We start from the raw sequence: 27,974 nt of genomic DNA, 5'->3' as shown, positions 1-27,974 counted from the left end.
TGTTATATTGTTGCAAACTGTAATGGCTACACCATAGACGTGTGTGTTCACTGCTGGTACAAAGTCACATCATAAGTGTATGATCACGACTGTGTGTTTAGTCTTGCCCGTTGAATAGTCCACAGGAGAACATGGTGCTCGGAGATGCTGGAGGACCAGTTCAGCGCAGCCGAGTGCACGTGACATGCACTTTGGTTTAAGTTCAGTTTATTTGCACCAAGTTAACTTTTTGTCAGTATTTTGGGTCTCCTGATGTTCTTCAGCCACTTTGGCCAAGCTATCTCACAACTGAGAACTTTCATTTTGGGTGTTTCAGGAAATGACATTGCGAGCCAGGACACATGCAGGAAACCTGCGGCGCTCCTAGCGCCAGCCCTCAGCAGTGCTAACTGCTACACTGCTGTAGGGTCTCGCCTGTGTCCGAGGCCACATTAACACAGAGCTTCTGCTTTTACCGCTCGAAGCAGTGCATTCTTACTGTGGAGCTGGCCATTTGTTTGGAGCTCATTTGAAATGCAAAGCACCCCCCTCCCTTCCTCCCTTCCTCCCCCCGGCAGCTGCACTACCTCGAATTTCATAAATCCACAGTGAGATATCCGAGCGGAGACAATGGCCCCATAATCTGATAGTGCTGTCTGCTTCCCTGCTTCCGGACAGAGCTTCAAATGAAGCTTGATATGATGACTGAGCAGGAGTGCTACTTGTGCACAGTGATGCACCTCTCCTATTTCAGGAAGGAGGCTAATGTCATTTATGTGACCTTGTTAGACGCTCCTCCGCGTAATGATGACATGTCAGGTAGATATCTTTTGGATTTTGTGTTTTTATCTTTAAGTACTCCAGAAAAGATGGAGACAAAGGGAACCTTCATATTCATGTGCACTTCAAAGAGAATGACTCAATAATTCATGAGCGTTACCGACTTCACAGCACTTTGTGGTTCTCTGCAGCGGCTGTGTGCAGCGGGCTAGGACTGGACAATGTGCAGGCGTTTTTTCTTTCCTTCTTTTAAAAGAGCAAATGTGCGACGCTTGAACTGAGATACACAGAAAACACATTTCCTCTGCTGACAGCTGGTGTGAAGCAACAGAAACACATCAGCAGCGTCGAGCAAAGACACGGGTTTGGAGCCTAGGACGCACACATTTGTGCGCTGCAGTCCTCAGAAAGACAACGCAATTTTATGACCAGTAGAGCAAATGTAAAAAACCACATTATCTTCACAGGAAGTGAGTAGGCGTCCATCTGACAGAACATAAGAACTCAAGTTCTTCTTTGTAGGCTGATGGCAGATGCACGCCAAGCCACAGTTATATAGGTTACATCTCCTACGTGCACGAGAAAAACCAGAGTCAGTCTTAATGTACTACACAAAAACCTGACACACGTGTCCACTGTCTTATTCTTCTCCAACAAAACATGTTAATTCCTATGAGGAAAAATGCTAAAGAGTAAGTCACAGTGTGTGGGTTAAATATTATGGACATGTCAGTGCAGCTTTAAAAGCCTCACGTTCTCTCACCTCTTATCAAACATCTTTCATTAATTAATTAATGATTTCACTATGCTGATTCCATCATATTAATAACAGAGCACAGAAATTTCCACTACTAAAGTTCTCTGCTGTTCATGTTATTGGACCTAGGGTTCATAAAAAATACATTTTTACATTCATTTTCATCAGCGAACAACAGAGGCATGAATGCAACAAAGACACACACTTACAGCAAAGTCAATCTGAACTACTGATGAACCCAGGGTAAAAAAACGACACGTTAACTTTCAGTCGTCTCAACGAAAAGAAACGTTAGATTCCAGTTTTAGTTACGTGTGAGATTTAATGTCTTACACGACAGCGACACAGGCGAGTGTGTGTGGCTCGCTTAGGTCACAACATGATGACTAAACTCTATTTAGATTTTTTCTATATAAAAAATAGATTTTCACTCCCCCGAAGACGTGTTTGCCTCCAAAAAAAGAAAATCACTTATTTACTCAAGGATGAAACGCACAAAGTCTGCACAGACTTTACTTTGTATGAATGCACACTAGCAGAGGTTAAAGCCACAGTCTTATTCTGAGCCTTTTAAAGCCCTGCTGCTTATAACTGAGGCTTGAAGCGCACTGGGCATGAAAGCTAACACATACTGGACTACATTATCACCATCTACCAGCACGTGCCTCTGAATGAATGAAAACAGACTTTTCATGTGAAATAACCAAGTCACCAAACTGTAACTTTGGTGGCTTCAGATACACAATCAGAGGATGTTGTTGTTCTTGTAGCTTAACTTCTGATGGCTCGTGTTGACAGCATCTGTTTCTCACTGCGCAGACAGTTTGTCCGTGCAGCTGATAGTGAGCCAGCTCGTTCTTTAGTTCTGTCACCATCCTGAGCCAACACGCTCACATTTCAGACTTTTGTAGTGAAACCAAGCCTGACTTGTTTCATGTATAACTGAACATTGCACTAAGAGGTAGCTAACACGCACGAGGCTGTCATTTAAAGAGTTGAAGAGAGGCACCTCGTGACTTCCTGGAAGCCCGTTTCTCTCTGCAGATGAGAAAACCGTACGCGATCGATTCGGTGATTTCACTTGGAGTCGACGTACGGGAGACGACGACGACATATCCCTGTACTGCCACAAACGATTATTTTGATAGTCGACTAATCAGATCCATTGGACGTAAAACGTACAGCTTCTTGCACCAGCAGCATCTGCTCTTATATAACTATCATTAGCTTACAGCTTGAAGTGTTTGTGCTAACTAAAAATAAAGACAAGATGATAGTTTATTAAAGTTTAATGAAATCTGCAGATTGTTTCGGTGAAGTTTAATAAACTCCTTGCTATCTAAAATATAACAGGACACCGGAGTAAATTCTGGAGCATCTCACACTTCTGATAATCAGCTGTCTGCTTGATGTTTATTCAGCTGTGTAAAAACTTTAATCTCAGCCAAACTGATTTACTCAGCAACAAATAAAATACTGAAAAAAGCCAAACAACAACATTTTTAAGTTATCTAAGTGACTCATATATCATGTTTAACCTGAGTAGCGAAAGTCAGCGGTGGGTTTGAAAACGATTTGCCGGTGTTGTGCCAAATAGTGATTGGTCGTATTTAAACTGCTATAAATAACTTGTCGGGCTATAATATGTGAAACATATGTCAAATGGATCCCTCATGGATAACATAAAGTCATCTTGGGCCACAAACAACATTTGTGTAACAAGGTAGAAGTCACAATCAGTTTTTGGCAGTGACTTTTATATTACTTTTATTTATGCAATTCTCATCAACATTAAAAGTCTTTTGTCAGAGTAAGTTGGCCAATGGAACAGCAGAAATGGCAAACTAATTACAATAGTTCTGTAAACATATTTTAAGTGGGGATAAAGCACCGAATTTGTTATAATGTAAGTACAGTAACACAGAGTTATAAAGATACTTGAAAAACTGATCTTTTAATTCAATTTATAACCCCTTTGTAAACCCTGTTCACCGAAGTCTATTTACCAACACATGTAAAGTTTTTACTCATATAAAATACACAGACACATTGGAAATCACTTTTTGGCACAACACCGGGAGTCCGGTGCTCTCACGGGCTCTAGTTAGCCTAGCCCCCGGCTAGCTATCGAGCTAGTGGGTAACAGACGTCTCCGAAAACGTCGGAGCGCTTTTGAAAATATGTGGTGTCCTGATAAACTGAGCAGATATTTGAGGTTTACACAGCAACATCCCCGCCTGAAAATATGTTAAACGTTTATTTTGTGACCCAGAAAGAATAATAAGAGTAATATTAAAACTAACTAGCTACCGCCATTGTTGGAAACTGAGCTGGGCCGCGCTATGAATTATGGGACACAGCTTCTTCTTCTTCGGGGTTTAACGGCAGCTGGCATCCTTGTACATGCAGTGCTGCCATCTTCTGTTTCAGTCCGTTATTACACTCTTAAATCCTGCTATTATTCCTGCGTCTTTTGGGATCTTACAAAGCTTCAAACGACGCGTCGACTATTAAATCAGTCGTGATGATTTTGATAATCGACACAATCGTGACTAGTCGACTAATCGTGGCAGCCCTACTGCGCAGCCACAGCAGATGGATTGAATCTCAACAAAACCGAGATGAGGGATCAGCAGGCGACCATATAAAGGCGAAGGAGTCACAGGCTGATATCACTGGGCTGTGATAGTGGGTTCTACACCAGCGCTGGCTTGCCTGCAGGGCCTGTCATTGTTTTCTGTGTCCATTCATCAAACCACAGCACACTTCCTCTGACACACACATGATGTGTGACATGTGCCTGGACGAAACCCTCTCAGAGCTGGAGCACTGTGAGATTTGCTTCGTAATGTAGATTAAGATGATTTCTGCTGTTTGGAGCAGCTCGGCTGTCAGAGGTCACCGTTTGGAAAATGTTAAACAGGAAGTAAGGTGTGTTAATGAAAACACACGGCCATGATTCATGGAGTATTCAAAGTGATGATCATGTGACACGGGAAAGAACCAGTCAGCTGACAGTTACTGCTTCATCGTGTACGTGTAAGTCCTGAAAAAGTACGAGCTACGTTATTTAACTGACAAGGAAACAAACAGGAAAGCAAACATTTGCTGCCTTTGTTGGTTTAAAGTATGAAGATTAATTCAGTTTCAGTCACTGTTACACAGTTTCTGCTTTTCCAGACATCACAAACCTCTAACCTCCCCGACACTAAACTGCAAATGTTTGTAGATGTGGAACGAAACAATGACAAGAAACGTCATGGAGAATATTCTTTCTGTTTTCTAACATTTTAAAGATAAAACAATGAACAGATTACAATAGAAATCAGTTGCTGCCCTTGATACGGTGTTATATGTAGGCGTACGGTGCTTTTTCAGACCACGGCCCATTCAGCATTCTTTGTTTCCTCAGAGGGAAGTAAGCACTAACAACAACACATCAGATAAACGGTGATGAAACCACTGGCACGCCTTCTAATATCAGCATCAATATTAACCTAGAATTTGAAAACGAGTGCATCCATAATTGTGTTGTAGTCAGTACAATGCTCCGATGGTCGCCATCGTTTCCTTATGCCCAGACTACAGCACTGGCTCTCCTCTGAGCCCTCCAGCTCAGCTCCAACCACTTTTAGTCTGATTTTGATAACTGTCTTGGTTTTCTGACCACACAATCATTATTTTGGGCTGCATCAGGCAGCTGTTTCTAAAACGTTGTCAGAAACCAGCTGTACAATAACTGCCCAGCTGTAGGACACCCGCCCTGTAAGCCGGCAGACGTACAAATTCACTAGAAATGGAACAAAGCCTGCGAGCGCTACATGCTTCTGTCTCCTCACGTCACAAACCAAACACAGTGCCCTAATGCGGAGGCCTGCGCCCGCGGTGAACTTCCACCTTTTCCTCTGACGTGTCGTTGCCGCTTTTAGGGCAAATGGAAAACATGGACAAGGCTTCCACGTCTGAAGAACGAACCATTAACTACTTAAACCCACATTTTTCCTCAAGGCTGGCAGGGCCGACTCCTCCAGCAGCGTAAAGCTTTGCTTGTACAAACAGCTTGACTAGACTAGTTAGCAGTTTCAAGTTTCATTGATGCATCACGATCTTCACGTAGTTCAAAAGTGTCTGTTAGTGTGAAACGGGATAATAACCTGACAGGCCGCTACAGTATGAGCGTGCAGCGCACTTTGGTTTCACGGGCAGATCCACCTCGCACTCTTCATATCTGGTTTCAAAAAAGCTGAGACGGCGATGGTAAAAACACTCAGATCGATGCTTCAAAACCGGAACGTCACAAATCAAACAGTGACTACATCCACCTTCAGTTTATCAGGCACATCAGAGCTACTGACAGGAGGCATCGTTTAAGCCCAGGTCTGCTGTATGTGTGACATATATACTGACTGTGTGCCCACACCACTGACACAGAGGCTGTTCAGTCAGTAAAGCTTTAGGACCTCACAGTTTGACAAATCACTCGAGTTTCCTGGTCGGTTTATTTAATTCTTATTTATATTCTATCAGCGGAAATCCACTCAAATATTTGTGTGTTTGCTCAGCTCAAACATGTGGTGTCTTATTGTGTTTCCTTTAATCACGATCTGCTTTTTTAGAGCTCTGGAACTAAAACCTGCTGCTTTTATGTTTGTAAATATGTGAGGTGACAGTAAATCCTCGCAGCCTCTCTCAGGGTCTGAGTGCGGAGGGCTGCTTTCGTGGTGGTGATGTACAGCATACAGTAGGGTTGTGTTTACAGTGAGTGCCTGCAGCCGACTGGACAGATGTGAACCCGTCGATCTGGCCAAGTCAAAGACAGTCCCTCCATTCAGTAAAGGCCCAGGACACAGGGTGATCCATGAGACCCCCTCCGCACGCGCTCTCTCACACACACACACACACACACACACACACACACACACACACACACACTCCTGACTCCAGTTTTGTGAACAGTTGACATGAAACATGACGTGACCATAGAAAACCTCAGAAATAATTCAACTTCTAATGTCGTCACTTTGTGTCACTACATCCCAGCACAGCTGAGAGCCAAGATTTAAACACCACCCAGTCATCCTTCCTGCTAACCTCTGTTCATTATGATTCACTCACCCACGCTCAGTGGACATTATATTTATATTTATGTAAAATGTCATACACGCACGGGAAACGGGAGAGCAGCTAGCCGCTGTGAGTGAGGCTGTGCGGGGAGCGCGCTGATGCCGTTTGACCCGTCCGTCCGCCCGCTCACCGTCACGGTGCTCACGGCTCTGTGGACCGCCCGCTGTGACTCTCGTGTAATCCTCCAGCGGACACACAAACATGTACCCGCGCGCACGCACATACACGGACTACTTACGCCCTTGGTTTGGGGAAGCCCATGGACAGCAGCACGTCCAGGCTGGAGCTGCATTTCATCGAGCCCGCTCGGTTCTGCCGGAGCCTCCGAGGGAGGATTTTGCTGTAGAGGTCTTCCTTAGCAGCCATGTTCAACCGGCCTCAGCCCACTGCAGTCTGACTCAGTCCAGCACTTCACCTCCGGCTAGTCCACGAGCTTCAGCTGGGTCCGCATGAGTGAAGAGATCACGGCAACTGCACGGCAGAGAGCGCAGCGCTGCGCGGCCAGGCAGAGCCCGCTACTCCGCCCACTGGAGGAAGCAGCACAGCGCAGCTCACGCACCGACACCGGCGGCTTTACTATAGCGTGAAACAGACACGAGCCGCTGTGAAAGCTGCCTTTATTGTGTGTAAAAATACACTTGGATTATACACAATTACGTGATCGTATGTAGGACAGCAGTGCGTCATGTGTCCACTGCTGCCCATTAAAGCAGAACAGCAGCGGGGCCGTCTGTGCTGGGCGGCACCGACAGGCTCCAGACACAGTTTCCTATAAAATGATTGTTTTGCACTGAAAACAACTCGGACACATTTTAATACCAGACACTAACTGTTGGTTCTTTCATCAGTATCACTTTATTTCCCCTCATTATCATGAACACTTGGCGGTATTACAGTCGGACCTGCTGGAGCTCTGGTCACAGACTGTGAGGAACAAACATGGATATGTTAGGGCTTTGGAAATTATTTTTATTGCACTTCTGGCACATTTTGAATTCTATGAAACACAAAATTATTAAAATGCATAAATGCCATCTAAGCTTTGTTCTCCACTGTAGTGATTTTAGTCTTTGAAACGACACCGGAGCTCTTTCAGACACGTGCACTGTGCCACGGCCGTGAATTGGCCCCAACTGAGCCGACGTGTGGAGACGTGTGAGGTTAGTGTTGGCCACCGACAGCGCTGGCAGATGGGTTATATGGTGAGATGACACAGAACACACAGCCTGCCTCCTGGAAAGCTCGCCTCATCTCCACCTAGCGGGCCAAACACAGACTGCATCAGAGGGAGAGAGAGGGCTCCACATACACAACTTCAACAGGCCCCAGCGACACGAGTGACCTAAGATGCTCCTCAGTAGGGATGGGTATTGATAAGATTTTCACGATTCCGATTCCATTTTCGATTCTGTTTAACGATTCGATTCTCTTATTGATTCTTTTAAAAAAAGGAGAACACTGAGGTCGATTAGCTTAGAACTTTGTTTTATATCTTCTCTTTGAACAAGATAGAAATTTAGTAACATGGCCTTACAAACCCAACAGTGAGATCTTAAGAGATCCAGCCTGCGGCTCTTCAATGGGGTGTCACAGGGTCCCCAGGAAAAAACATTGTAAATGTAAAATAATAAAATAAATATTCTTCTGTAGCAATAACAAAGTATAACATAAATTATTCTGTAGCAATTACACAAGAATATCCAGTAATGTCCCTGCCTACAATTAAACACATTCACTTACTGAAAATCATCTGCTGTGGCAAACGGGTGCAAGACTTTTACCACAAACTGAGTCACTGCTCGGTGACATTCGTCTATCCTGCCTGAAAGGAGACGCTGCCGGCAGACTGCAGTGAGAACTGCCAGCATCTGAGCCAGACTCTGTCTGTCTGTCTCATCATGGTCACTAAATGCACAGTAATGGCAGGTTTTGTAATAAGGCAGATCGCGCTAACATAATATGCACTGTTAGTTGATTATTTACCTGCCACATTAACGGGAGAGGACGTGCAAACGTTACCGCTGCTGCTGGGTTGAGATTCACGAGTCCGGAGCGAATTAAAAACACGACATTCATTTAAGGTCATCACGTGTTTTGTGAGCAAATGCTTTTGCATATTCGTAGTGTTTCCTCCCTTAAACATCTACTTTGCAAGTATTGCAAGTTGCCCTGTCGTCATCCGTTCTCGTAAAGTCTAACCAAACTTTTGAGCGTTTGAGCCGCTTACGCGCCGTGTTTCCTGCCAGGTAAATGACGCTCCGCAACGTGATGACGTCATTCGGGGCGACTGGAATCAATAAGGGAATCGTTTGCAAAAATGGCAAACGATTCCAAGGAACTGAAACAGTGGGAACCGGTTCTCAACAAGAACGGGTTTTCGATACCCATCCCTACTCCTCAGTCTCCCACCAGAGGAGGAGGCTGGGGGCCGGGCGAGAAACATACAGTCACTGTACAAATGACGTGTTACATTTGGGATTTTCCAAAAACCCATAACTAGTTGGGTGTACACACACTGCCATGCAGGGTAACAATCCCCCCAAACCCTGCTGTTCATTAACAACTGATCGAATAAGCTATCACAGAAACCAGACAGTATAATTTGTTGTCATTTTATAATTAGTCCTGTTGCTGTCTGTTTGTATAGGTCTTTCTTGCTGCTGTTACGTCCAAATTTCCCCTTGTGGGACACTTAAAGGATTATTTTATTGTATTCTAGACTGGTCACTGGTCACCATGTGGAATGAAAGGATGGAAATGAAAATCACCCGTCTGCAGACTGAATAAAGAAACTCTGAAAATCACAGTGAAAAAACGATGCTGAGACCAGTTTGTTTTACTGAAATGCAGCAACTCCGAATGACGCGCAGCAGTTTGTGTGACCTCCGTGTGCTTGTCTGCACGCTTGACCCTGGAGGAGCTCCTCCCACATCTGGGATCTCTGGGTTGTCGTCTTAGGGAAAATACTGGTTTGCTGCCAGTGTCTCAGCCTTCCAGTAGATGCACTGATAAATCTTATGGTGTTTTTCAGAAACACTGACTTCCGACCTTGAGGTCAAGGTCACTGGCAGAAGCCGATATGATCAGAGAGCACAAACATGCTGCGACTGTGTTACTCAGTGACAGACTCACACTCATGTCTGCAGTTTATTTTGTTAAACACAACGACAGCAGCACTGCTGCCACGTGTGCACAGAGAGCACCAGTGCGTGTGTTTGTTCAATGAAAGGCTTCAGTTACAGTGCAATACAATATTTGAAATGTAAACAAACTAACAGTACAGAAATCTGTGTTTGTTTTCTTGTTTGTTTGTTTTGAGCTCAGCTCATTTAGTGTGAGAGCCCTGCTGTAGATGGATAGTTTCTAAATATTTGGAAAAATCCCTCCATAGTTTTGGTGGAGTCGCCTCAGCAGTCACAGAGCTCCACATGTGCAACAAGAACGACATGTAGCTCTGGATTTGTGTTTGCTAGTTAGCGAGTTAGCGCTCGTCTGGAGCCAAAGCCACCAATTTTCAGTGCAGCGAGTTAAATAATCAAGACGATGAAATACCGAGATCAATACAAAGCTCCAGGCCAGAGTTATTATCGGTGGGCACTACCATCACATTTAGTTTTACATTTCTGGGTTAAACTGAGATTCGTTTTGGTTATATTGAGGTTAATAATGTAATAATAATAATGTATATTTTATTGATCTGTGGGGAAATTCCCGTTCACTCAAGCAGTGGGCAGCCATTGGGTGCCGGGGAGCAGTGTGTAGGGACGGTACCTTTGCTCAGGGGTACCTCAGCGTAGCTGTTCAGGGGAATCGAACCCCGACCTTCCAATCATGGGGCCACCACTGAGCTAACCCTGCCTGGTTCAACTGTTTACCGATGTTAGTTTGAGTTTTTGTTATTTACCAGCGAGGCATTTGTCACATGTAAGATTTAAGAGGTTCCTACAGAGACCTCCACACAGCGCACTCTTACCAGCCTCGCCTGGTCCAGGCACAGACCCACCACCGCCCCCCCACTGCCGGGTAACTTCACTGCCGATCCAAACTGCAAGAACCAGCGCAGACTTTAGGAACGCACGGACACAGAAACACAGCCTGATGCAGCGCGGTCTTTAAACACCACCCACCTGCCTCGCCAGCTCAACCATCTTGAGATTCCCGGGGCCGAGACAGTCATCGGTGTAAATAGACCTGTGGGATAGAGGGCTAACGTTAGCTCTGAATACAGCGAGTGCAGAATGCATGCCTCAAATCAAAACGCGTCGTTTACCGGCGCAGCTCAAAGTTCTGGTCCATCAGTTGAACCAGGCGGCTCCAGTCCTTGTCCCGGAAAGCCGTCCTGAGGGAGGAAGTCACGTGACACCAAACTTTATATTAAAACGCTGTGAATGCCACAAGCTGGCACGGGTACATTTGTGCCGGCAGTGGTGGAGGAAATAAAGCCTCAACACGTGGCACCGCCAGACCATGAACCTCCACAGGTAACACACTGAGGAGTGGTCGGATCACCATGGCAACCGCTCTGACCCCTGCATGTTCTGGTTTTCATCTTTGCTTCATGCTGTGAGAATTTGGCTACGAACACAAAGGCAAGAGAAAGATTGTGTGTGTGTGTCTGTGTGTGTGTGTGTGTCTGTCTGTCTGTGTGTGTCTGTCTGTCTGTGTGTGTCTGTCTGTGTGTGTGTCTGTCTGTCTGTGTGTGTGTCTGTGTGTGTCTGTCTGTCTGTGTGTGTGTCTGTGTGTGTCTGTCTGTCTGTGTGTCTGTCTGTGTGTGTGTGTGTGTGTGTGTGTGTGTGTGTGTGTGTCTGTCTGTCTGTGTGTGTCTGTGTCTGTGTGTGTCTGTCTGTCTGTGTGTGTCTGTGTCTGTGTGTGTCTGTCTGTGTGTGTGTGTCTGTGTGTGTGTGTGTGTCTGTCTGTCTGTGTGTGTCTGTGTCTGTGTGTGTCTGTGTGTGTGTCTGTGTGTGTCTGTCTGTCTGTGTCTGTGTGTGTGTCTGTGTGTGTCTGTCTGTGTGTGTCTGTGTCTCTCTGTGTGTGTGTCTGTGTCTGTGTGTGTCTGTCTGTGTGTGTGTGTCTGTGTGTGTGTCTGTGTGTGTCTGTCTGTCTGTGTCTGTGTGTGTGTCTGTGTGTGTCTGTGTGTGTGTCTGTCTGTGTGTGTCTGTCTGTGTGTGTGTCTGTGTCTGTGTGTGTCTGTGTGTGTGTCTGTGTCTGTGTGTGTCTGTGTGTGTCTGTGTGTGTGTGTCTGTGTGTGTGTGTGTGTGTCTGTCTGTGTGTCTGTGTGTGTCTGTGTGTGTGTCTGTCTGTGTCTGTGTGTCTGTGTGTGTGTCTGTCTGTGTTTCTGTGTGTGTCTGTCTGTCTGTCTGTCTGTGTGTGTCTGTCTGTCTGTGTGTGTCTGTCTGTGTGTGTCTGTCTGTCTGTGTGTGTCTGTCTGTGTGTGTGTGTCTGTGTGTGTGTGTCTGTGTGTGTGTGTCCGTCTGTGTCTGTCTGTGTGTGTGTGTCTGTGTGTGTGTGTCTGTGTGTCTGTGTGTGTGTCTGTGTGTGTGTCTGTGTCCTGCTGACAGAAAATTCTGAGACATTTTACAGAGAAACGCAAAAATAATGTAACAAGTTACTTTCTCCTGGGAGTAATTAAGTAACATACTGCATTACTTTAGAGAAATGTATTCAGTGTAGCATGTGCAATGACCCCAATACTGATGACCACACAGTGTGTCTTTGACGTGTTGCTAAGCGACAGACCCCGGTGAAATCAGACTGCATAGGATACATTTAGTAACCTGCGACTTTAATGAGTCAGTTAAATTAGTTGAATTTGAACAGGGATGCATGAAAACAGGAGCTACAGAGTAACAGGCTGTAAACTAACCTGGCCTGATCAGTCAGCTCAGCAAATCTCCTCATGGCTTCAATGACCAGCAGCTCCCCTGCAGGACGACACAAAACACAGAAGCAGTCTAATGCATGGACCGGTGTGCATTTGTGTTTTCTGGCAAACACACTTTCAGTTTAAAACAATCCCATTCACCTTATACTGGGACAGAGACTTCCTGGGTGGATCTGTCTGACTGATCAGGTCTCAAATGTTTTATTCTGGTCATTTTTAACATGTTATTGTTCAGACCATGGACACAATTCAACGTCTTTTAAAAGATCCTGTCTGTGAGGTGAGCAGCAGCAGAGCATTTGTAGGAGCAGCTTACACGTGCTGAGAGACTTCTGCTTCGAACATCGAGCGACAGTTTGGAAATGCAGGCCTAAACATAGCGAGCATGGTTTTTAAGGATACAGCTGAGGCTTCATTTCATTTTCGGCACGTTACTGATGCTGTCTGATAAAACAGATCGTTGGGGATGACCCTGTGAGAATCCCCTGCTGTGCCTGCAATTCAACTACAGCCAATTTCTGTACAGTGGAAAGTGGAATCTGTCTGATTGGTCCCTTTAATCCAACTTTGATTGGCACAAACATTAAGCAGCAGGTATGTTCGGCTTCTATTGTCTGAGACGAACATATTAGAGATATCACCTCTCAAGTCTGAAGCTGAGTTTCTGCCCTATAGAAATGACCTGGACCTGAGCGTGGAGGGTTTTGGTTCGTTTCAAAGGGTTATTTGTAGAAAACACGGACTTTGTATCAGGATGGTTCCTGCCAGTGAACAGCACATGACACTGATTATAGCAATGGGTTTGAATAGTGGGATTACTCCAAAATAGGAGTGTGGTGGAAATGTCACTAGTTTTGGTCACGTGAACTGGACTCACTCCTGAGTGAAACAGTATTGATACTGATGAAACACGGCAGGTGACTACAGAGCACCAGTATAGCAGGAAACCGCGAGATCATCACCATCAGTAGGATTCATCTGCTGAGCAGCTGTAACGTCGGCACCATTCGACACCTCCTGCCTTCAAAAGAACAACGTCTGATTTGGAGACGTACCACTGAGCCAGCGCTGTCGGATGTTGCTATGGATACGGCCAGAGTCACTGGGGTCGCTCAGGTAGGCCAGCCAGAACGGTGGAAGTTCACTCATGTCCATAGGAATGTAGGCTCCTGATAATGGAAAACACGCACAGACACACACGAAGACAATTTCAGCATCAAATGACAATAAATCCAAACGATAAGAAAAACTGAGAACTGCAAACGTCCTGCACTAACATCACGCAGGAGATTATAAAGGTCTCCCGAAACCACACACACACACACACACACACACACACACACACACACACACACACACACACACACACACACACACACACACACACACACACACACACACACACACACACACAGGATACAGGATATAACGTTCATGGCGCGCTGACAGGGAGGTCAGTACCGAAGCCGTGCTCTTCCATGAGCTCCTTGCTAAAATCCATGTACACTAAGCCTTCATACACCTGCAAGACACAACAGTACCGTCTGTCACTTCACAGTTAACACTGACAGGCAGGTCCACGCACCGTGGGTCATCAGACTGACCTGTACCACTCGGTCCTGCAGCCCAGCAGTAATGGACAGCTCATCCGTCTCCACATCGAGGATGAAGTTGGCTCTGATTGGTTTGGGAAGATCCTGCAGCATTAATAAAAACCAAAACAAACGTGACTCAGGACGACATTCAGTGCAGTACAGTTTTAGAGAAGAAGACCCAGATCTGCACTCAGGAACTCAAATATGCCTTTCTTTGTCCACACGCCACCTTTCCATTGAATTCCATGTGTGCCTGTGCTGGCATTTCTCCTGCGGTGTTGCTATCAGTGTGTGCAGAGTGGGAGAAGAGGGTTGCATTGACAATCCAACACAATGGGCAGCACATTGAACACATTTTATACGTGGTCAGAAACTTGTAAATAACTCATGAAAGAATAAAGTTACGTTGAAACCAAGCACACCGTTGTTTTTCTTGTGACATTACCAAGTTTGATGTGTCACATGGCCCTCTTCCTATTGAAAAAACAAAAGTTGCATCCAAGATGGCCGACTTCTAAATGGCCACCATGGTCACCGCCCATCTTGAGGAGTTTCCCCCCTCACATATACTAATGTGCCACAAACAGGACTTTAATACCACCAACCATCCCCATGTTATTACAGTGTATCCATATAAATGGCCACCCTGTATTTCAGATAAAGTAAAGTGTGCGTGTTAGTCCCCATAGGGAAATAGTTCCTCTGCATTTAACCCATTCACCCAGGGAAGCAGATATGTGTGTAGGTAGACTGGTCACATGTCCTCACATTATCTGTGATGTTGTAGAACTTCATGAGACACTTCAGAGTAGCTGAGACGATGGCACTGTGAGAATCATAAACAAGTAGAACATTACAAAGTGCACAAAATGACCTCTGAGTTATGGTACGCCATTTCAAAACAAAGCAAAAATACTCACCTGCTTCCAGCAAGGCCCTTCACACAAACACAAATATACGACATCATCATTAGACTGAATTAGATGCAAACAGGCCACAACCGTTTACGTGTTACACTCTGAAGTATCTGAAGGGATCCTTACTACTTGTCGGGGAATGTTGGTGTCGTACTTCAGGGTGAAGTTCTGCTTTGTCAAAGCAATCCTGCAGAGAAGAATGCAGAGCATTGGATGAGCTTTGAAAACCAGCCTGTGTGATCCAAACCTGTAAACAGCTAACAGGGTTCTGGTGGCATTTGAACCTTTCCACATATCTACAACCAGGTACATGTGGGGGGCGGGGCTTGAGTACCCACCCCTTCTAATGTCTCTGCACGGCCCTGTCTACAACCATAGCACTCTCAGACAATTCAACAGTGAACTCATGCAGTCGTTTACAGTTGTGTCTGTATTACTGAAAGTAAGTGAGTATTTGTACTTTAATAAAACTGGACTTTGTATTTCCATGTTTATTCTTGGACTCAGGCAGCACGGTGGCACGGTGGTTAGCACTGTTGCCGCACAGCAAGAAGGTCCTGAGTTCAATTCCACCATCAGGCCGGGGTCTTTCTGTGTGGAGTTTGCATGTTCTCCCCGTGTTTGCGTGGGTTCTCTCCGGGTACTCCGGCTTCCTCCCACCGTCCAAAGACATGCAGCTTGTGGGGATAGGTTAATTGGAAAATCCAAATTGCCACTAGGTTTGAATGTGCGAGTGAATGTGAGTGTGAATGGTTGTCTGTCCCTGTGTGTTGGCCCTGCGACAGACTGGCGACCTGTCCAGGGTGTACCCCGCCTCTCGCCCTATGACAGCTGGGATGGGCTCCAGCGCCCCCCGCGACCCTGAAAAGGATCAGCGGAAGCGAATGGATGGATGGATTCTTGGACTCCAGGAGTAGCTTGAATTTTATGATCAAACTCAATCAGTTCATGAATGGACGGTTAGCTAATACCAGCATGTCTGCCAACACAAGTGCCGACGGTCTGATGTAGCAAAATGCCGTCACAAACTGACGGCCCGTGTTATAGCAGCACACGCACATTCAGTGAACTCGTTCACAAACGTTTAAGGACAGACAGTCTGCACAGACTGAAAACATTCAAATATTTAGACGAATGATTTGACACATTTGCTCAGTTACAGCTAACAGGCTAACCATACAATCTACAGCCTGTTACACAAGCTCAGTCATATCAGAGACAATACTACATGGCTAACATGATCAACGGCACTAAACAAATGATGAAAATCCAATAAATCCACATAGCAAAGAAGTATAACTAATCGGTCTACATTCAGAGGGTGGTTGGCTAGCACGCCGTGACACAGCTTTGACTGAGATTGGTTGCTTTGTCCAAGTCAACCTTCCTGTCCCCATGCTGACATAGGCTGTGGAGACTTTTGTTGTAAATCTCGTCCACGTCACATCCCAGGTTTCGTTGTTGACACCTTGGTGCTAACTGCGGTTCAGCTCAACAGCTGCGAGTTCTCGTCATTAACCTTTCTAGAAGTTACACGAGCAACACTGGCTTTTCAGTCACACAGAGATATAAATACATCCTAACATTGTCTTGAAGGAAAGTATGGTCCCCTTGAGCATCAGATCTGAGTATTGCCTTCAGATGTACCTTGTAAGTGTTACAACTGTCCACTAGTCTCCACTGTGTAAGCATGTGAGATCTGACATTAGCAGCTTGTTATTAATTACTTTTTCATTTTTTTCATTACATTTTCTCTACAAGCTCTTATGTCAAAGCAGGTAATTCTTCACCTGCTTTCAATAAGAGACAAGGCTTTGTTATGAAGTGTTTTAGCTCTTATGAATCAGCAGACACGCACAGAGTACATTAGAGATCATCTACACCAGGGGTGTCCAACTCCAGGCCTCGAGGGCCGGTGTCCTGCAGGTTTTAGATCTCACCCTGGGTCAACACACCTGAATCACATTACCTCGTTACCAGGCCTCTGGAGAACTTCAGGACAGGTTGAGGAGGTCATTTAGCCATTTAAATCAGATGTGTTGGATCAAGACACATCTAAAACCTACATAACGCTGACCCTCGAGGCCTGGAGTTTGACACCTGTGATCTACACAGACGGATAGCAGCAGGTACCCTCACCCTTGTTTGGAGCAGAACTGGTAAAACTTCTTACATGTCGCCTGTAGCAGTCGAAGACCCCCCAGGTACCTGCAATCAGTAATAAAGACAAAGACTTCCTCACTATGACGCCTCCATCCTGCCTTTGGGCTCAGTCAGCTGGCTGCATACACACCCTTCCTTCCTGCTGATACAGAACAGATCTTGCAGGCTGCCAAACTCTGTGGGGTCGTTGAGTGGATGAGGGACTAAAACCTACAAAGGTCACAATACTTTAGAACAGAGTGGAGATGTTTTAGTTTATAAGAATATGTGGTCGTTTGTATTACCAAAGTCTGGGTCTCCAGCAGAGTAACCTCAGCCCAGAAGTTAGCGATGGTCATGGCGATTGTTTTTCCATTGAAGCCATCTGAGGGATTCCCCATTAGTCCCACCCTGGGAGTCGTCAGAGATTTGGGAAGTATTTTATACCAAAGTGTGGCAGTTGCGTGTCCATGCTTTCTTACCTGGCGTATGACCGGCATGTAATAGGTTTAGCAGGGCTGCCTTGCTGCTTGGTGGAGTAGTGGGTGAGCCACTTGGTGTAGTCTGACAGTCCCTGAGATGTTGTGAGAGAAAGTGGTGTTAGACTGAAATTTAACCAGAAAAAGGAAGTAAAGTAACTGTATGCAGAAATGTACTTAAGATAGATTTTACATTAATGTAAAATATAAATGCAATTTTGTTTTACTCTTTTTACCCCAGACAATAATGGTTCCCTTAAAGAGGATCCATCCTGCGCAGTTCTAGCTTCAGGTACTCGAGAGTACACTATATTGACTCGCCCGTCCAAACCAGGTGTTCCAATCACTGTCATGGGCACAGCTGCATAAAATCACACACCAAGGCAAGCAGGCTGCTTCTACATACAGACCCTTTCCAAAAAATTAGAATATCATGGAAAATGATATTCTGAATGGAATTTCCATAATTCCATTCACAACGTTAAACTCTCATAGACGATTTCAAGTACTTAGTTGTTTATTTGTACATAATTTGGGCTTCCAGCTCATGAAATCCATGAAAACATGATTTCAAAAAAAAATGAATACTGTGAAGACCTCACCATTCACTTCTCATTTTTTGCAGGAAAAAAAAAAATTAGGATCACATCAAATTAATCAAAATGTGGTATTTTCAAAATGATATGTCAATCTTCAATACTTGGTTGGGAATCCCTTCGCCTTAACCACTGCCTCGATGTGGCATTGATGCAATCAGCCTGTGGCATTGCCTGGTAGTTATGGAGGCCCAGATTTCCTTGGTACTTGCTGTCAGCTCTTTGTTTTGGGGTCTGGGTCTTTTCCTCTTCATACCCCATAGATTCTCAATGGGGTTTAGGTCTGGTGAGTTGGCTGGCCAGTCAAGCACTGTGATGGCATGGCAATCAAACCAGGTTTTGGTGCTTCTGGCGGTATGGGCAGGGGCCATGTCCTGCTGGAAGATGAAATCTGCATCTCCATACAGATCCTCAGCAGAAGGAATCATAAAGTCATCTAAAACACTCTGGTAGACTGTTGCGGTAACCTTGGATTTAAGAAGGCAGAGTTTACCAACACCTGCACCGGACATTGCAGCCCAAATCATGACTGACTGTGGTTATTTGACACTGAACCTCAAACAACTTGGGTTCTGTTCCTCACCCATCTTCCTCCAAACACTTGGACCTTGATTCCTGAATGAAAGGCACACTTTACTTTCATCAGAAAAGAGGACCTTTGACCACTGGCCAACAGTCCAGTCCATCTTCTCCTTGGCCCAGTTGAGTCGCTCAGGCTCAGAAGTGGTTTTGAAGCTTTGATTCCTGCCTCATTCCACTCTTTCTGGGTCTCTACCAGATTCTTGAATCTTCTGTCTGATAATCCGCTGAATGCTGGTGCATCTTCTCCTGCCACATTTTGCCCTTCCACTAGACTTTCCATTGATATGCTTGGACACAGCACTCTAAACAGCCAGCCTCCTTAGCTATAAACTTTTGTGGCTTACCCATCCTATGGCGGGTACCATTGATGCTCCTCTGGCCAGTTGTCAAGTGTGCAGTCTTCCCCATATTGAACCTAACTGAGACAACTGGATCAAAGTGAAGCAAATTAATGACACCTGGGAAAACCTGTGCAGGTGCTTTGAGTTAGTACAGTGGTTCCAAACTTTTTTTGCTGGGCCCCCCTTTGTTTGACAAGAAAAATATTCGCCCCCTCTCGCAAACATCCTCCAACCACACACGCCCATATTTTGCGCCATTGCGGTTTATTTCACACCTCAAACATTTAGTAAACAATTAAGCAAATACAAGTAATCTGCAGGTAGTAAGAAAATAAACTGCACCTACACGGGTGATTTTGAAAACGCAGCTGTTTCGTCCACGTAAACGGCGTTTCGAATCACCAAAAACAGATTTTTTAAACTCCTTTTTTGTGTTTACGTGTGGACGAGGAATACAGAGTTCGTCACGCAACGTCAAAGGTATGTAACTTTTTCACGTCAGCTGTGCGCCACGTTATTGTTTACATGAGATGAATTGCAGAATGACAGATAGTCAGATTAAGAGTATTTTGTCTCTATCTGCAGGTTTACACGCTTACATAAACACGCAGTTACTGTCCCTCTATTTACAAAGGCAGAGGCGTCACGGTGTGATTGTTTTACATGTAGTTGTTTTTTCCTGTGTAATACTGTAATATTCAACATTGCTGTCAATACATTTTTCAAAAAATGTCTCTCTGTGCAAAATGGGTTTAAAAACATAAACAGCTGTGGGATCCTGTTTGTCCGTGGTTTAAACAGCCCAGCGCTGCTCCCGACAGGGAAAACCTGCAGGGAGACCTACCTCAGCACCTGTGCAGGTGAAGCCAAAGGGCAGATGTGCTTCACCATATTTTCTAGTCTTTGGCTTGGAAGGAAATTGGTTTGGAAACATATTCAGCGATGCTTCATCTCCTGCTTTGCGTTTGTGTGGGAGCCCTTGCTAGCAGTGTATAGGCATTTTGTTTTTTCCCCCTTTTCATGCCGCGCCCCCCCTGCAATGGCTCTGGCGGGCCCCACACTTTGGGAAGGTCTGAGTTAGTAGATGAGTTATGTGTAAAACTCAGTTTAAAACATTCATGCCCTGTAAAATTTGGGCTCATGTCTTTATAGTTTCTAATTTTTCGAAATCATGTTTTCATGGATTTCATGAGCTGGAAGCCCAAATTATGTACAAATAAACTACTAAGTACTTGAAATCGTTTGTGGGCCCTGAATCTATAATCTATGAAAATTTAATGTTTTGAATGGAATTATGGAAATAAATAAACTTTTCCATGATATTCTAATTTTTTGGAAAGGGTCTGTACATTTGTGAAAGAATGGGTCGCTCATAGGAGCTCACTGAAGTCCAGTGTGGTACCATGACAGGATATCACCTGTGTAACAAATCCAGCTGTGAAATTTCCTCACTACTAAACATCAATAGACAAGTCTGGGTTTGACGGTTGCCAGGGGCACAGTACTAGTACTGCACTGTGCCAAGTGTAGAGTTTAGCAGAGGTGGGGTTATGGCAGGAACTCCAGGCCTCGAGAGCCAGTGTCCTGCAGGTGTTAGATCTCACCCTGGGTCAACACACCTGGTAGCGGTAGCGAATTCACGGAGAGGGTGGCGTGCCCACTTCGGGTCGGGGATGAGTTCCTGCCCCAAGTGGAGGAGTTCAAGTATCTCGGGGTCTTGTTCGCGAGTGATGGGAGAAGGGAGCCGGAGATCGACAGACGGATTGGGGCTGCAGCTGCAGTAATGCGGACACTGCACCGGTCCGTCGTGGTGAAGAGGGAGCTGAGTGTAAAAGCGAAGCTCTCGATTTACCGGTCGATCTACGTCCCTACCCTCACCTATGGCCACGAGCTGTGGGTAGTGACCGAAAGAACGAGATCGCGGATACAAGCGGCAGAAATGAGCTTCCTCCAAAGGGTGGCTGGCCTCTCCCTTAGAGATAGGGTGAGAAGTTCGGCCATCCGGGAGGGGCTCAGAGTAGAGCCGCTGCTGCTCCACATTGAAAGGAGCCAGCTGAGGTGGTTCGGCAATCACAGCATGTAAGATGGTGACAGATGTACCCTTAGGCCCCTCCTCCATTCAGAGATGGTCTTTCCCTTTTTCATGTAAATGGCCTCCTTGACTCGGCGCTCAAACCAGCGTTCCTCCCTGTCCAGGATGTTACATCCTCATAGAGCTAACAGAACCAGTAACTCGGGTTAGGGTTATAGACGCTTTACTCACGGTGATACATTGACTGCAGGCAGGCAACTTGTGCCTCTTGGTTTGAACATGTTCTTCCACATCAGGCACTTACTATCACCTGCTTCTGATGGCTTCAGCTTCACCTACCTCACCCACTCCTCAGTCTACACTCAGTGCTATCTGACCAAGATTCAACACAGCTGACTGTGCAGGTGAAGTTCATTATGTCTGATTGTGTGTAATGTTCTCTGATGACCTATAAAATCTACATGTTTGAAAAACTGCCAAACTGATCTCAAAACAGCCCAAATTTGAACTTTATTCATTTGAACCTGCAGGATAACTGACTCTGAGACTGAGTTACTGTTTGTTCCTCTGGCCACAACATTGCAGCTTAAATGTATTTACTCATCTTGATTGTTCACTGCAAACAGCCTTAATGCAGAAGCCAGGATTCTCCGTGGTACGGCCTCATTTGCTGACAAACTCGAGTATAAAATAAATCGAGCACTCGTCTCCAGCTTGTTTGCATTGATGCAGAGGGAAGTGTCGAGCTGAGGTAAGAATACAAACCACTTGTCCGATCAGCTGGAAGCCAGTAGGAAGCTTCATACCAAACACGTGGCGCTGCTTCTCATTGATGAGCCACTCCTGAGGAGAAACAGCCATTAAAGTAAGTCTTCACTTTTTTTAGCTTGTTATAAAGTTGGATGGATTTGATGGGTTTAGATACAACAATGCAACAAGAATAAAAGGCAGTTGAGTTCAAAACTGTTCCTGCACATTGCTGCCTGCATGGAAAGAAGCACGTGAGCTGCTTTAGCTTTACGAACCCAGAACTGTCCAAAAGCCCTGCCCACGGTCTGAGGCTGCTGGCTCAGGAAGTCCGACATGTAGGACAGCGTGTCCCTCTGGATGCAGTAGAACACCACGCTGGCTAGCTGGGACGCCGTCTGCCCTTCCTGTGGCTTTTCCAAGAAGCGAGTTACCCTGATTCAGAAAGTGCAGCATATAAAGCATTCACTCTCAGCTGCAAATATTAACACAACATAATTAATAACATAATTAACACAAATATTTCACAGCCAATCGTAAGTCTGCATTTTCCTTTGAACTGATGGGAAAGCAACAGTAAGTGAACCACAGAAGAGCCGCTGTGAATGGACAACAGGTCAAAATTTAAAGCCGATGGCTACAGCAGGTCTCACACTTAGATGAGCTAACCCGAACCCTCCTCTCATGTAAGGGCCACTTCAGTGTTCAAGTAGAACAAAACAAACAACAAACAGCCACAAATATTTCCATAAATGTTTTGTTTGTTTTGTTAAATTTCAAATTGGTTGATCGTGGCTCAAGGAGTTGGCAGTTCGTCCTGTAACCGGAAGGTTCGGACAGTCTGGTCGTTGTGTCCTTGGGCAAGACGCTTCACCTACCGCCTACTGGTGTTGGCCAGAGGGGCCGATGGTGCGATATGGCAGCTTCTGTCAGTCGGCCCCAGGGCAGCTGTGGCTACAACCGTAGCTGCCTCCACCAGTGTGTGAATGTGAGAGTGAATGAATAGTGGCATTGTAAAGCGCTTTGGGTGCCTTGAAAAGCGCTGTATAAATCCACTCCATTATTATTGTTATTATTAAATCACTTACGAGTTTAATTTGTCAGCAACTTCCTGCCAGCCCTCTCTCCTTGCTTTTGCAGCCTTTGCAGTGTTCCCTTGCGTTTTAATTAAACTCTGAAACTCCTGAAATCCCTCAATCAAGAGTTCTTGCTCTGCTGCCGAAAAATACCGAGCGCTCTCCTTCGACATTTTCGCCGACCAATCAAAGGGTTGCAGATCAATGTTTCTACTATCGATGCGTAGCCCCTGTTAAGCCACCCAGTGATCTCACATTACTTCATCCAGCTGTACTAATCGTCAACAACAGGTGTGTTCGGAGAACCGGAATAGCGAGCTCACAGTTAGCGCGATGATTTGATCTTGGATGTAGTAAGCGAGGCACGAAGAACGGGCCCCAGGTCTTGAGGCGTGTCACAACATTTGGATGTTGGCTCACAGTTTGGTGTAATTTAATGAAAGCTTGAATCCATCCTGTGTTGTCCAGTCAGTTCAAGCAGGTGGTGCTGCTGTTAGGGTGTGGGGGATATTTTCAGTAGCGGCTACATCATGTATAGTGCTGTTTCCGATCATGTCCCTTTATGACCACAGTGTATTTATGTCTGATCGCTGCTTCCAACAGTATAACACAACAAAGCTCAAATCATCTCAAACTGGCTTTTTGAGCAGGACACGGAGTTAACTGTGATCAAACGACAACAACTCTGCTGTGTGATGCTATCATGTCACCATGGACCAGCATTTCTAAGGAATGTTGCCAGCACCGACCTCACCTGTGGGAATCATGGCAGACCTCTACGATGCCTCTGGAGCTGCTCTTCTCTCCTTCTTCCAGCTCGTAGTATATGATCAGCTCACCAGGCTGCAGTGGAGACACAACATGGTGAGCTAGCACACATAATTCACCCTTAATCCACAAAAAGGGCTTATTAGCAAAACTGCTGCACAAAAGCTACGAACTGTTAACTCTTAAGCCCATATCATAGCCAATAACCAACTTACGACTGTGTAACCTTCTGTGGAATTCATCCCATCCATCCAATCTCTTCCACTTATCTTTATCAGAGTCACAGGGGAAGCCTATCCCAGCTACCACAGAGGCGAGAGGCAGGATACACCCTGGACAGATCACCAGTCTGTCGCAGGGCTAACACAGATGACCATTCACACTTATGGGAAATTCACAATCACCAGTTAACCGCACTAACTGCATGTCTTTGGACTGTGGGAGGATGCCAGAGTACCCGGGGAGAACCCACAGACACAGGAAAACATGCAAGCTCCAAACAGAAAGGCCCCGCCCATACAGTGGATTCAAACCCAGGACCTTGTTGCTGTGAGGCAGGGGTGGGGAACTCCAGGCCTCGAGGGCCGGGGTCCAACAGGTGTTAGATATCACCATGGGTCAACACACCTGAATCAAATGACTGGTTCATTACCAGGCCTCTGGAGAACTTCAACACATTTAAATGAGCTGTGTTGGATCGAGGACACCGGCCCGTGAGGCCTGGAGTTCGACACCCCTGCTGTAAGGCGACAGCACTAACCTCCACGCTACCGTGCTGAATTCATTCTTTGCTTTTTTTAAAAATGACCTCATTGTGACAAATGTTTGATTTGTATGAAAACAAAAGTCACAGAGTGCTGTCAGTGTTACAAACCATTAAACAAACACGGTGATCGGACTGATAGACGATTTTATGACCAATATTTGGTGATTTAAAAAAGGTGACTATTTTAAATGTGATCTTTTTAAAAACACATAAAACATAAAGAGATATCATTAGAGTTATTTATGAGTCCTTATGAAGATAATTTGATAATGAAGTTTAAAAATAATAGGCTACTTGTTGCCAACAGGGAAGTGGCAGACTGCCCCCTGGTGGACAAACAGCAACATTCATAACATGATTGAAGGCTGTTTCTCTTTAAATAGTTGAAAGTAACAGCTGCGCTGTACAAGACAGCAGCCATATCACTGTGAAATGATTTTAAAAAACACAAGCAAACATATTTCCCATGTTTCTTCTAGCGTGCACTGAAATAGCAATATGATTTAATATGTATATGGTTTAATGTGCTCACCTTTGTTTCAGCTGACAGGTGCTTCATCACTTCAACTTTGCACATTTGGCACAAGATAAATATCACCCATCATATCAGCTGATGTCAGTCAAACTATGTCGGCCATACTGATCCACAGTAGTATCTCCTACCACACCACTGCTATACTGTTACGGCTGTGGCCATAAGAACACTGTGTGGGCTGTTTGTTCTGTGTCTCTTTACTGTGTTTAAGACTCTTTACAGGTCCCTCCCCTAATGAAGAGTAGTGAGCAGCTGATTGGACCATGGAACAGGTGACCACGTTCAAAAAGCCGCTCTGACAGCTCCCGAGAGAGAGAGAGAGAGTGGGGCGAGCGAGTAGCTTGACAGCCGACGCGGTCCTGACCTGGTTTCCCAGCCTAAACTGTTACTGTGCATGTGTGTGAGCGTGATCTGTGAGAGCCGCTCTTGGTGTGTTAACTTAGTGCTTAGGCACTCTGAAGCAGAAGGGGGGAGCCGCCTTTTCTTTGAAACAGTTTTCTCCTGTTTTCCGGGTTAGGGAGCGAGGGTTAGTATTGTCATTTGTTTGTTCTGTTTCTTTCTTAGGGTTTAGTTAGTTTTCTCTGGTGGGACTTAGTTGGTTTTGTTTATTACTTTGGCCTGGGTTCACCCTGGAGCTATGCTTCATTACCTGTAATACAAATCACCTTTTTTACTCACAACTGGTTTTGGATGTCTGGCTTGGGAACCAGGGCGGGGATTTGTCTCTCTCTCCTCCAACCTTATGTACGTCTCTACACGCCTAGACTAGGGGCGTAACATATACCTCACAGAAGTTCACACTGTCCACTCAAAAGACTACATTAAATGTTAAAACTTTAACATCTGCTACAGTTAGATGATAACCACACACTCGACCAACAGGTACCATCACTGTGATGGTCTTTTATATGCAGTCTGTCATGGAAACACAAGGCTTGGTGTCAGTTCATACAAGATAAATGGCATCTACCTGTACTATGAAAATCTCACCTTTGACCTGAAGAAGCGAATAACTTGAGCAATGTCAAAGTTTTGGTCTGCACACAGCATGTCTCCAGCAATCTGCTCACACAGAGAAGAAACGCTGAATAGCAGGCTTCGGGATTGTTCAGTGTTATTTAGTCCATTAGGCACGGACAGAGCGATCATACCACCATAATGTCGTCCTGCAGCTTCCGGCTGCGTACGACCAACTCCAGGTCAGCCACGGCCCCGAGGCGATCCTCCAGCGTAGTACTGCCGTCATTTATGATATTTTCCACAGGGAAGTCGGTAGCTGTGGCCCAGCGCTCGTAGTGCTTGTACCTGGTCGGGTTCAGAGAACAGGAGTGGAAGGAAAAGCAAAACTATGGCAAAGTTTCCAAACACCAGCCAATCCATGCAATCACTGCCACTCACTTATCAGCATTGGTAACCAGATAGACCTCTGTGAACAGCTGGCGCCTGGAGACACAGACAGACACCGTCAGTGAGATGCAGAGGAACATGAAAGCTCTCCGGATCACGTGTGGATCACGCTCACGCACATGTTGACAGTTTCCCACCAAAAGTCAAGGATCTTCTTTCCTCCAATTCCAGGAAGCAAGGCCTTAGGTACCCCGCTCAGGTGGCTGTACAGGCCTGTTTCATCATTCTGGCAGCAAAAGGAAGATTTACTACACAAAAACCACAACCTGCTAACAGCCTCCCCATTCGGCATGAAACATGGCTAAGTCAATAGGCCTAATTATCACCTTTGTAGCAACACATCAACAACATGGGCTATGCTGTGGTAACATCTCTGTGGCTTACGTGGATACTGAACCAATTCAACAAATTCTATCATCACAGGTTTTGTGAAAGCAGCTAAAACTTGGATCACACTAACAGCGCTGCACACTACCTGAACGTTTTTACACCTTTCATTTATTTCACATGAAATACAGAGATTTTCTGCGAGCCCCCCTCTGCTCAAAAGAATCACGTGGACTTGTATACCTGAGGACCAAACAAGGACTGGACGCAGCTCACGTCCTGCTTTGTTGCTTGCATTGGTAAACCGACAGCAGCACTGTTGTACCTGCATTAAACCACTCCAGTCCTTTTTGATCCCATAATGAACTGTCGTGTTCGTATTGTTGCCATTTCTGCTGCAGTCTTTGCAAAATCTCTCTTGAAAATACATTTTTCATGTAAATGACACTTCACTGAAAAAAAGAGCAGAAAAGTTTGTACCTTATGACAGAAAAGTCTTACCAGTTACAGGCGTGTAGTGGACAGCACACACGCAGTGGCCAAACTAGTGAAATAAGCCATCTCTGTTAGCGTCTCTCATAGTAAAGACGATATTTAAACACTGAATGTCCCATCAGTACTTTATCGCGCACCGCCGCTTTAGAAAAACCCTGCCATGTTATCGTCGCAACGGCCTGTAGGGGGGGCTGCAGACACGTCGTTGAAAACGACGTTTTGAAAACATGCGCTGGTTTGTCAGCCGGATTTCCCATTACATGGTTAATATTTCGTAAACATGCTAAGGGACGTACGAACACTAGCCAGAGTTCAAGCGGCGCCAAAGTGTCAGCTTGTTTCGGGCAGTTCGGCGGCTTCACAACTAACGTGAACTTTGCACTGTTGCTGCTGCAACGTTGAACCGACTCACCTTAATCTGGGCCTCTAACACGGTGCCGTGCCCGGCTACCAGCAGGATACAGATCATCGTAGCCGGTCCCGGGGCTCCTCTGGAACCTTTAAACACTGAGGGTGTGTGTAGGGAATGTCTGCGCTATGTGCTTAAACCTTAGCTTCCACAAAGACGCCCACTTCCGAGCGGGGCCTTCAAAATAAAAGCTTTAGAAAGGAAATGGCTTTTCTAAAGTCTTTTAACCAGTTCATAAG

At 45.4% G+C, this 27,974-nt stretch overlaps 2 protein-coding genes across 3 annotated transcripts in view; both read right to left on the bottom strand.

Annotated features, from left to right (window-relative positions):
• ubash3bb (ubiquitin associated and SH3 domain containing Bb) overlaps positions 1 to 7,399 on the bottom strand; it is a 46,501-nt gene extending 39,102 nt beyond the window's left edge. For both annotated transcript variants that reach the window (XM_026193580.1, XM_026193581.1), the window contains exon 1: positions 6,879 to 7,399. In XM_026193580.1, coding sequence (XP_026049365.1) covers positions 6,879 to 7,006 — 128 coding nt within the window. In that variant the 5' untranslated portion in view covers positions 7,007 to 7,399. The remainder of the gene's footprint in view (positions 1 to 6,878) is intronic.
• Positions 7,400 to 7,476: 77 nt separating this feature from the next.
• Positions 7,477 to 27,897, bottom strand: gkup (glucuronokinase with putative uridyl pyrophosphorylase). The gene is made up of 23 exons (XM_026193582.1): positions 27,739 to 27,897; positions 26,624 to 26,730; positions 26,496 to 26,540; positions 26,249 to 26,402; positions 26,088 to 26,159; positions 23,783 to 23,871; positions 22,231 to 22,387; positions 21,971 to 22,048; positions 17,658 to 17,749; positions 17,481 to 17,586; positions 17,327 to 17,406; positions 17,173 to 17,241; positions 15,160 to 15,220; positions 15,037 to 15,053; positions 14,885 to 14,942; positions 14,126 to 14,218; positions 13,983 to 14,043; positions 13,577 to 13,690; positions 12,504 to 12,561; positions 10,911 to 10,979; positions 10,768 to 10,831; positions 10,614 to 10,685; positions 7,477 to 7,897 (listed from the first exon to the last, which is right to left on the bottom strand). The coding sequence occupies exons 1-23, from the start codon at positions 27,793 to 27,795 to the stop codon at positions 7,802 to 7,804; spliced, it is 1,869 nt and encodes a 622-aa protein (XP_026049367.1). The 5' UTR covers positions 27,796 to 27,897; the 3' UTR covers positions 7,477 to 7,801.
• Positions 27,898 to 27,974: the final 77 nt, after the last annotated feature.

This window comes from Astatotilapia calliptera, chromosome 14, assembly GCF_900246225.1.
Source record: "Astatotilapia calliptera chromosome 14, fAstCal1.2, whole genome shotgun sequence".
In the NCBI taxonomy this organism is placed as follows: domain Eukaryota; kingdom Metazoa; phylum Chordata; class Actinopteri; order Cichliformes; family Cichlidae; genus Astatotilapia; species Astatotilapia calliptera.
This window is presented reverse-complemented; position numbering and strand designations above follow the sequence as displayed.

What these genes read in the sequence shown, in the direction of transcription:
- gkup (XM_026193582.1), bottom strand. Translation starts at nt 27,795, where the DNA reads ATGATCTGTATCCTGCTGGTAGCCGGGCACGGCACCGTGTTAGAGGCC. An exon ending in TGCAGGACGACATTATGGTG is followed by an intron (nt 26,160 to 26,248) that starts GTATGATCGCTC and finishes CTGTGTGAGCAG; the next exon opens with ATTGCTGGAGACATGCTGTG. An exon ending in TGCAGGACCGAGTGGTACAG is followed by an intron (nt 14,044 to 14,125) that starts GTCAGTCTGATG and finishes TGTGTCTTGCAG; the next exon opens with GTGTATGAAGGCTTAGTGTA.